The 9,698-nt window shown below is 36.5% G+C and overlaps 3 protein-coding genes across 3 annotated transcripts; all 3 read right to left on the bottom strand.

Annotated features, from left to right (window-relative positions):
* Nucleotides 1-1,288: 1,288 nt before the first annotated feature.
* LOC149886696 (protein ZBED8L-like) lies at nucleotides 1,289-1,807 on the bottom strand. The gene has a single exon (XM_090091413.1). It carries the CDS (start codon nucleotides 1,805-1,807, stop codon nucleotides 1,289-1,291), a length of 519 nt encoding a protein of 172 aa, XP_089947539.1.
* Nucleotides 1,808-1,833: 26 nt separating this feature from the next.
* LOC149886695 (zinc finger BED domain-containing protein 5-like) lies at nucleotides 1,834-2,694 on the bottom strand. The gene is made up of 3 exons (XM_090091412.1): nucleotides 2,505-2,694; nucleotides 2,251-2,423; nucleotides 1,834-2,208 (listed from the first exon to the last, which is right to left on the bottom strand). The coding sequence occupies exons 1-3, from the start codon at nucleotides 2,692-2,694 to the stop codon at nucleotides 1,834-1,836; spliced, it is 738 nt and encodes a 245-aa protein (XP_089947538.1).
* Nucleotides 2,695-4,057: 1,363 nt separating this feature from the next.
* On the bottom strand, nucleotides 4,058-5,068 carry LOC149886694 (uncharacterized). The gene has a single exon (XM_090091411.1). It carries the CDS (start codon nucleotides 5,066-5,068, stop codon nucleotides 4,058-4,060), a length of 1,011 nt encoding a protein of 336 aa, XP_089947537.1.
* Between the last annotated feature and the right edge of the window lie 4,630 nt (nucleotides 5,069-9,698).

Below are 9,698 nucleotides of genomic sequence, written 5' to 3'. Positions count from 1 at the left end.
ATCATGATAGTTCCGGTTTAATTCGATTAATTATTTTGCTTGAGGTTGCTTACAAGTCTTATTGGTCTCAATCAACACATCTTACCGCGCAACCAGAGAAACATCCAAGTTCAAACTAAATATGGATTTTGCAATAACCAGACATGTCCGTTATGTATAAACAGCTGCTTCTGTGAAAGTTGTGCTATCATGAATCTAGATATCACCAAGTTGATAATGAAGAGATTTCGAAGCATTAATTACGTTCCTTTTTTTGTACCGTTTTTATGGACAGGACGAATGGGTAAACTACAGTCGTACAACAGCAGGGTCATTTCCGACATCAATTTCACAAAGCGGAGTCTTTTTCAAGTGCTTGATTGCCCAGTTGAATCGCCTCTTTAATCCTAAAGTAACTTGCAGTAGTACTGGATTGATTAGCACACTTAGAGGCGGCAATATTTAAAATTATTCAGCTGGAAACTAGTTATTTATTATCCAATTCAAAAAATAATGTGACTAACGTTAGTCACAATAAAAAAAAAATTTTTATTGAGGGTTTCCTGTGTCCCCGTGCCTATTTATTGGTATTCAACAATTCGCATAATTTTAAAACAACAGCTTGCGCATAATTTGTATAATTTGAGTGCGGACTTTGATCGCATTCTGAGTGATACTTTCTTTTGCTTACCTCACTTTTCGTCCAATAAAATCCCGCAAGTTAGACTAGTATATATAATATATCATTGATAAGGAGTGGCTAACTACCATAGAACGTGTTCAAATAATAACTATAGTTAGTATGAGATTCGGCGATTATGAGATTCGGCCCACGGTTCAAGATTTTAAAATCGAATTTTTAGTTCGAACTAAAAATTCGATTTTAAAATCTAAATTATGTAACGTTTTAAACCAGTGGTTCCCAACCTTTTCTTATTTATTCCCCAAATTATATATCATAAAATCTCCATGGACCCTTTTGCTTTTAAAAACTATTACAAGGCAAACATTTTAATACTGTAATTTTTATTCATCAGGACAATATTTTATTCAAGGTATTTTTTAATTGAATAGACTATCTATGACCCAAAAATATTTTATCTTAGTTAATATATGATACAAAAACTGGTCAATGTGAATTCTGGCACTGCTTATCAGCAATTAATATCTGAAAACTCGGTTTAGTTTTTGATAGAGCACATCTAATAACTGCATCAATTTCAAGTCTATTTCTTTTTTTGGTTTTTACAGATAACATGGCTGAAAACCCTGCTTCGCACAAATATGATGTTGAAAAAGGAATAAGGGCTTAAAGTGCAATTGTTGAACACGATGGATATGAATTCCTCATTTTCAACCAGAAGTTATTTAATGGTGTTATTTTGAAGTGATCCTTAGCAGTGGTATCATTCTTTAACTCTATAAATTCTTCTTGTGCTTCCTCATTCACATTTTTCACATCACAGGAAAATGGTGATATAATTACTTCACTACTCAAAAGGTTCACATCTGGAAAATAGTTACCAAATTCATTAATCAAATTATCTAGCTGACAAAGTACTTCTATCTTAATAACTTCGGGAAGCATGTTATTTCCAATTACGCTATTTAAATTTTGAAACATCAAGTTTCCATTATTAATTCTAGTCTTATACAGTTTGAGCTTTTCAATGAATGCCTTCAGTTTATCCAAGTATGTAATGACATTAGCATTTTTGCCTTGAAGTTGCAAATTTAAATTGTTAAAATGACCCACAATGTCCACAAGATAAGCAGTTGTTATTTCAAAATTGTCAAATTCAAAATATTCTACCAGTCCACTTTTCATTTGATATAAAAACTACCACTTCGTTTCTAATCCACATTCCAAAGGTTGTGTGGTTCGAAATGGAAACGAGTGTACAGGCTCTCTAAATTGTTGTAAAAAAAGTCAACTTGAATAAAACAGTGTACACCAACTACATTTGGAGCAATCTCTTTTACCCTAGTCTGCAATCCAGACTTACAACCTATCATGGCAGGAGCTCCATCAGTAGTAATTCCTAACAAATATTTCCATTGTAATTGATTGTCATTGAAAAACTGTTTCATAATTTCCATAATATCAGCTGCTTTTGTTGTTTCAAGGAAAGAAGAGAACAAAAATTCTTCTTTGAATTTATTATTGTGAATATACCTACAAAATACAATTAATTGTGCCATTGAACTTACATCTGTGGACTCATCCAACTGAATAGAAAAATATGGTGATTATTTAATTTCATTAATAACATTTTCTTTAATATTTGATGAAATGTCAGTTAGCCTTAATTTGACTGTATTATATAATAAAGATATATTATCTATCTTCTTTACAGCTTCTTCTCCAAATAATAATCTAACGATTTCTTTTGTACATGGAAGTATAACTTCTTCAGTCAATGTGTGAGCTTTTTTCTTCTGTGCTATTATATATTAAACCTTATAAGATGCTTCTACTATATTCTGTTGAGTTTTGTGAATAATCCCAGTTTTATCCAACTTACATCTCTTCAGTGATTCAAATTTTCTTTTGAAAAATTCAGAATGTTTTGTTCGAAGATCAGGATGGCACTTATTCAAGTGAATAGCAAGCTTTTTGGGTTTCATAGAGTCATTTCCTAGTACTTTATAACAAGTAATACACTGTGGGTAGCAAATGGTTTGTTTTAGCATGTAGGTAAAACCATATTTCATATATTCATCTAAAATGACTTTTTTTTACTTTTAGACATGTAAAGAGTTTAAAAAATAATATAAAATAATGTAATATATTAACTCAAGATTTGTATAATTCAGTTGAGAGTAGTACATTCTCGACTATTCAAAGAAAATAATTCAAATTACTTTCTTTCAAACCAATTAGTTAGGAAAAATATTTTTACCATAAGATAAGATAATTTTACATAGCATTTAAAACTTCGCAGTGGCTACGGGTACGTCTAGACGTATCTTTAATGAAAAAAGTTAGAGATACGTCCAAATTTTCGGATGCAGTAGGAAGGATTAGACGTATTCCTTACAAAAAAAGTTAAAGATACGTCCAAACATTCGGTCGCGGTAGAAATATTTAGACGTATTCCTAACAAAAAAAATTAAAGATACGTCCAAACTTTCGGACGCGGTAGGAAGGTGTAGACATATTACAAACAGAAAATGTTTAAGATACGTCCTTATATTCGGGCGCAGTAGAAATGTTTAGGCCTATTCCTAGCAAAGTAGAGCTAAAGGTAATTCGAAACTTTTGGACATATAGAAAAATTTAGGTGAGTTACTAACAAAAAAAAATATTACAATTGGTTCAAACTTTCTGAACTGAATTTTAGCAATGAACCGTAGCGTAGTAGGCAACCATTGCGTAGAGGTCAAGCACTTGGACTTCAACCGCAAAGCCTTGGGTTCGCTTCCCGGCCTGGCACAAAAACTTATTCAGTGAGGTTGGAAATTGAGAGCTAATCTATTAAATGCTATTCTATATGGGGCGGTGGTCTGTGAAAAGAGCATTAGGACTTCTTAGAGCACCTTAATAATACTAATATTAATAATAAAAAAAACTTGAGCCAATTTAACGAGAATTAAGAAAAATATTCAGCGATGGATGGATAATAACCGTATCCATATAATATATCCGTATACATCTAAATACCGAAGCCATAAAACAGATTCCTGTTTTATAGTACTATAACGGTCACGGATAAAATGCGGAAATACAGAATGCTGAAACTAACAACGGGTAAAATGAGGGAATAAAGCGTGGAAATTAGGATAGGAGTATTATTGTCAAATTAACGATAAAATTTGTGAAAGTGGTTTTCAATTTATTTTAAAAAAATCCTAGCGTATTGTCAGCACATGTATTCTATATTGCTGATATATTTTATCACTTTATGTAAATTAGATCAACTGCTAAGTTTTGCTAATATTACGAGGAAAGCTCGTTGAAAAAAATACATTTTGACGTAGCAATCGGAGGTTCAATGAACCCGGCTCCCTGAAGTACATAATTATACTTTTTTAAGCATGCATTGACTTAGCAAGACTTTACCACGACTTTAGCGCGTTAAATCCTCGAAAATTTATTGTTATTAAAATCCAAGTCGTAATCGACGGCAGGATACCTTTCACTGTTTAAGGTGACGTACATGTTTTTCAAATTGCAGTGATCGAAAACGGAAGGGTTTAAATCTTGACTTCCGTCTTTGTTGGTTTGAAATCCAACAATGATGAACCTCGGTCGTTCACTGGCAGATCTGGTGCTTAACCTCCAACTGAACGTATTGGACACGGGCACGGCAATGGTGTCGCATTGTCGAGATCTGAACGTTAACGGCACGTCCACTTTTGCCTCAATCAGTTTGTAAAGGCTGTTTTTGGCCATAACAGAGGGGGTAACATGAGGCATGAACAAAGACAGTTTGCTCAAGGTCACTTTTCCTGCGGCTGTTTCAGCGCTCTTAAAAATCGCGTCAACGTCACTTTTTCTCACAAGGGTCACGGTGTGCTTGAACCCGTAAAGAACTTTTTCGTAATCTTCGCAAAATCCAAAAATGTGACTCAAAGGAACGCAAAATGAAAATGTGCCTTTATCAGCAGGCATTTTAATGATGTAATCTTGCCTTTGATTAAAACCGCTGTTGTTTGCAAAATCGGCAAGAGCAGTGGTATCTCTTTGCCACAGCTGATTCATTCCTTCCCCCACTTGAAACTCCACCGGATATTTTAGGAAACCCAGCATGGTGCTAGCTTGACCTGGACTGTATACGGTTTCCATCTTTTGATTCGACAATTGATAAGAAATCTGACTGAAAAGGTGCATGATGCCGTTGTTTGCAAGAGAAACCACATCCGCATTAGCATAGGAGGTTCCTTCTGCTTTTGTCAGCCTTCCTTCGACCAAAAGGTACGACTCGCATGGTTGCGTGAATAAATCTTGTTGCTCAATGTTGATTCTTATCTCCCCGGGCGTGTTTAAATTGGTGCTGACCGGTTCATATTCTTGAAATTCATGTCTCTCAATTGCTTCATCAACAATAATTTCTTCTGTAATGTCTAAAACATCGGAATTTGCCATTTTTCTATACCAAAGAAAAAAAATTTCCTCATGCCACTTTTGCGAAAGCGCAAGTGATTTTCAGACAATTTTAAGTCCTCTTCCCATCTTCACCAGGTCTTGGATCCGAATGGCGTTTTTCTTGGACAGAGACCCTCCAAGAGAAGAATAATCGCTGCTGACCATTCCTGAAATAATGTCTTTGCTTTTTTGAGTAAGCGGAGCAACAACTTTTGGAACATTTTTAGGAGTTCCTGTCTTGACATACACCTTTTCTAGAGCCTTTTTACCTTGATCAATAGCCACATCTTTAGCAGTCACAATCGCCGAAGAAGCCAATTCTCTACCAGCAGATTTTGCAGCTGTAATCGCTTCTCTTCCCAACTCGCTTTTTGCAACTTTACTAGCCAAAGTAGACGCTGCTCTCGATGCGCTAGACGCTGCTGCTCTTTTTAAAAAATTTCGAAACGTGTCCATGATTCCACTTCCTCCAAAAACGTGTTTCTTAACATACCTGTTTCTGTAAATGATCATTTTTAAATACACGAAAAAAATTATTTCACCTCGATGACCTTCATCAATGATTTGTACTGGTTTTTGCTAATCACTTTTTGCCTCAACAGCTCATCGCAAATGCTCACAGCTTCATTTCTAGATCCCGTATTGCCAGCACGACAAGCAGCCACACTCAATTCAAACTTTTCCACCAACGCATTCGGATCGCTAGGAAGAACGATCACTCCTAATCCTTTCTTTCTCCTGTCATAAGCTTTTTTCATGCGATCCTTATACTCATTATATTTTTCAATCCCCATCTTATCTTTCTCTTCTTCAATACGTGCCATGCCTTCACGGTAATCCTTTTTTAACTGTTTCTTTCTTCTCCTCTTTTCTTCTTCAGCATGCATTTGATCAAGCCTTTGAAGATCATAACTAGTAGGAACTGAAATAGGATCTTCTTTACCAGTATCTTCAGCCACTAAAGAGCTCTTGTAAGAATTAAGCTCATTTTCAATAGGGATGATGAATTGATTGTATTTTTCAATCTCTGCAGCTCTTGGTTTGTTATATCTCGCATTTGACTTTACAGCTTCACTCTCTACTAAAATTTTTGAGTAATTAGCTACATCTTCTGCTGTCACGTCCTTTGAAATGTTAGGATTGGTCATGAGCTCCCAAAGACCTTTTGTTCCTTCATACTTTTCACCTCCAACAATCATATCGTTGCCTTCAAACATCGCTTCCATTTTTCCAATCGTATATTGACCTTCGCTTTTGCTCAATTCAAACTTGTTCTTAAAACTTCTTTTAAATTTTGCTCTTGTGTCCAGATCAAACAAACTTTTTACGAATTGATCATCCTCAGGAAAAATAGATCCTGTTGATTCTAAAAAAGCCTTAGGCTTGATGCTATCCTGCTTAGATTTAAACTCGTTTTTAACCTCGGATTTTATCTTATTGAGCACCTTTTCGTTGCTTTGGATGATCGGCTTAAACAGCTTGCCCACATCCGTCTGAAAATCAGCATCTAAAATGTTGTCGTTGATGCTGTTCTGATAAATCCTCTTTCTTCTGTCATTAATTTCTCTCACAATTTCATCTCTTTTGTTCGGGTCTTGTATTTTAAAAAAAGACATGGTTTTTAAAATACGATAGAAATTATTTTTCAGATCCCTTTTTTAAACAAATTGTTGAACGCTTGAATCGCTTCTTCTCGACCTTTTTGAATCAGCGACTCTTTAGCAAATTCATCCATTCCAATTTTAGTTTTGTTTCGTATCTCTTCCACCAAGTCTTTAAATTTTTGAAGCTCACCAAGAATCAATTGAAACTCTGAATTGCTTATTTTATTATCCATCAACGCTTTGGAAATGTGCTCGCTGATCGTGTTCAATTTTGACTCGGCCAACACTTTTATTTTTTCATGCTTTTCCACTTTCAAAGCCATTCTTTTGTTCACTTGACCTCCAATAATCGATAAAAAACCCATTCCAATAGCCACGCCTTCACACGCAATCGCTGCTGGACTAGCAATAATCGTTGACAAAAGACCAATTCCAGTCGCACCCAAAGCAATGCACAACCCTTGCATCGTATTGTCCACATTCAAAATGACTCTAAAAACGCGATGGTACTTTTTGCTGAGATGAACTCTCTTTCTCCTCTTGTTGTCAATCTCTTTTTGGATTTCGCTTATTTTTTGAAGACGGTAAATGTGTCCTCCTTCGTCCGCAGGAGCAGAAGGAATAACCGGATATAATTTTTTATAACTCTCTTGATCCATTTTTTTATTAAGGAAAAATAAAAAATTTCTTTTTATGGTGGCTAAAAGAAATTAACGAGGCAAAGACTTTCTCCTTTTTTTATCACAACGTCCTTGTCGCTTCTGTTGTAAATTTCCATGACGACGTTATCCACCAATTCAGAAAAAAGCAAAAAGTGACTGAAATAATTCAGCTTTAAATTTAGCTCATGCCTCATATTCACCAAAGCCATCCCGCTATCCACTTTAATTCCAAACATAAAAATAATCGTTGGCTTTGATGAACGATTCAGCTTAATGTCTCTTTGAGCAAATATTTCGTATTTGGAATGCCGACAAAGTCGTCTTGGAGGATGATTCAAATTTTCATTAAAATAAACTGTCCCTTTCAACTTCTTCCCGTCATAATAAACGATTCTTCTCATCTTTTTAGCAGTAAAGGAAACTTTTTTCTCAATCTTTCTCTTCTTTCTTTGGCGATGTCCTCCTCTTCGTCTTCTTTTTTTACTTTCAAGTCTTTAGTGCTCATTATTAGCAAAAGTTTATCACAAATTCTAAAAGCCGGAGTTGAGAGTGACGACGAGTCTTCTTCCAGCTGAGACGCCGGGCATGGAATCAGACTCTGCGAAATTTCTGTAAAACGAAATGGTGGTGGTGGATGCAATGGAAACGTTGGATTGGTACAACAGCCCCGTCGATTTGTTGTTGAACGAAGAAACTTTTGATCCGTTCCACGAGGACAAATAAAAATCTTCTAATCCAGACGAGGAAAAGAAGCATGTGCTGTTTCCGTCATAACCAGGGAAAGTGTTGTAATTGTTTGCACTGTAAGATGTCCAAGGGCTAATGACGTTTCCAGGAGATGCATATCCGTTGTACATTCGGACTCTAGACTCCCAAAAGTTTCCAGAAGCGCCGATGATGTGCATCCGGATGTATTTTAGAAAAACTCCATTTCCTTTTCCATTGGTGTTCAGAAGCACATATTCGTTTCCGTAAGTGGTGTTGAGGTACCTGAACGTCGCCGAGTACAATGTAACGGAGGAAAGGAAAGGAGGGATGGTGGTGAATGTGGAAATGAAAGGTTGAATCCAGTAAGTGACGGAAGCAGCATTATTATTGACCAATTTGATGGTTAGGTTTGTTGCAAAAGGCAAGTCGAGCGTGAAATATCCTCCCAGCGAGGTAGTGTTGTACACGTTGCATCCTTGCAAAGAGTTGGTGTAAAATGGACCGCCGAGAGGGGAAAAAAGCAAGTCGCAAGCAAGAGCAGTGGTGTTTATTCCTATTCCTTCCGTGGTTGTTGAACTGTTTCCGACAACAAGCTCTCCGTCAGCCAATATTTGAAGGAAAACCATTCCTGGAACTCCTGTTCCTGTTCCGTAAAGAGCCAACCATAATCTTCTTAGAACGCCAGGACCGTTGACGTAGCTGAAAACAGGTGCGGTGGTTGATCCTGCAACAGTTTGAGATTTCAGTCCCAAAGATGAAAAGCTTGAGTTTAGAACATACCCTAAAAAGTTTGATTTTTGTGATAAAGTGTCTGCGTAAATTTTTGTCGCTCCGTCTTGTGCGCTTGTCGGATCCGCCACATTGATCAATTTATGGGAATTTAAATCCAAGTCTGCCGTTCCCACAGTAGTTCCACCCGCATGCGTATCCACATAATTTTTTGTGGCTGAATCCGTGGACAAAGTGGGCTCTGCCAAATTGGTCAATTTATGCGACGTCATGTTGACGTTTGTGTACAAAATATTGTTGTATGCTGCTTTAGTGTCCACGTACCCTTTTGTCGCTGCGTCATGAAGAGTGGTTGGATCTGCCATATTGATCAATTTGTGGGAATTTAAATCCAAGCTTCCCGTGATGGTGCTCGATCCGTCCACTTTAACATTCATGCTTTAGCTGACGTCAACGTAATTTTTCGTGGCAGCGTCGTGAAGATTGGTCGGTTCGTTCAAATTGATCGCTTTGTGAAAATTTAAATCCAAGTCCCCAATTGTGCTACCACCTGACGAATGCGTGTCCACGTAATTTTTGGTGGCGGCATCGTGCGAATCTGTCGGTTCTGCTAGGTTGATGATTTTGTTAGAGTTGAAATCCAAATCTGCAGTGATGGTGCTGTTTCCATCTGTCCTAACATACAGATCGCTTGAAAGAGAGGTTAAATAAGGGTTGTATAAATAACGACCCAATTCTGATCTACCAAATTTGTCAATCATTTTTGATATGCCTCAGATTTTATTTTTCACCACAAGGTATTGATAACATCCTGAAAATCGGCTCCTTCATCCAATTTTTTTAAGACGTAAAGATACAAGTGACCACAGTAAGAGGTATCACCAAACTGAATCCTTTCGCTGTTATAATAAACAGGGCTTTTCAAAT

The sequence above is a fragment of the Hydra viridissima genome, unplaced genomic scaffold (genome assembly GCF_058129835.1).
Source record: "Hydra viridissima isolate aposymbiotic clone 2 unplaced genomic scaffold, HvirCarnegie_v1 scaffold_6, whole genome shotgun sequence".
Taxonomy (NCBI): domain Eukaryota; kingdom Metazoa; phylum Cnidaria; class Hydrozoa; order Anthoathecata; family Hydridae; genus Hydra; species Hydra viridissima.
The sequence above is the reverse complement of the archived record's forward strand: the minus strand, read 5'-3'. Positions and strand labels throughout refer to the sequence as shown.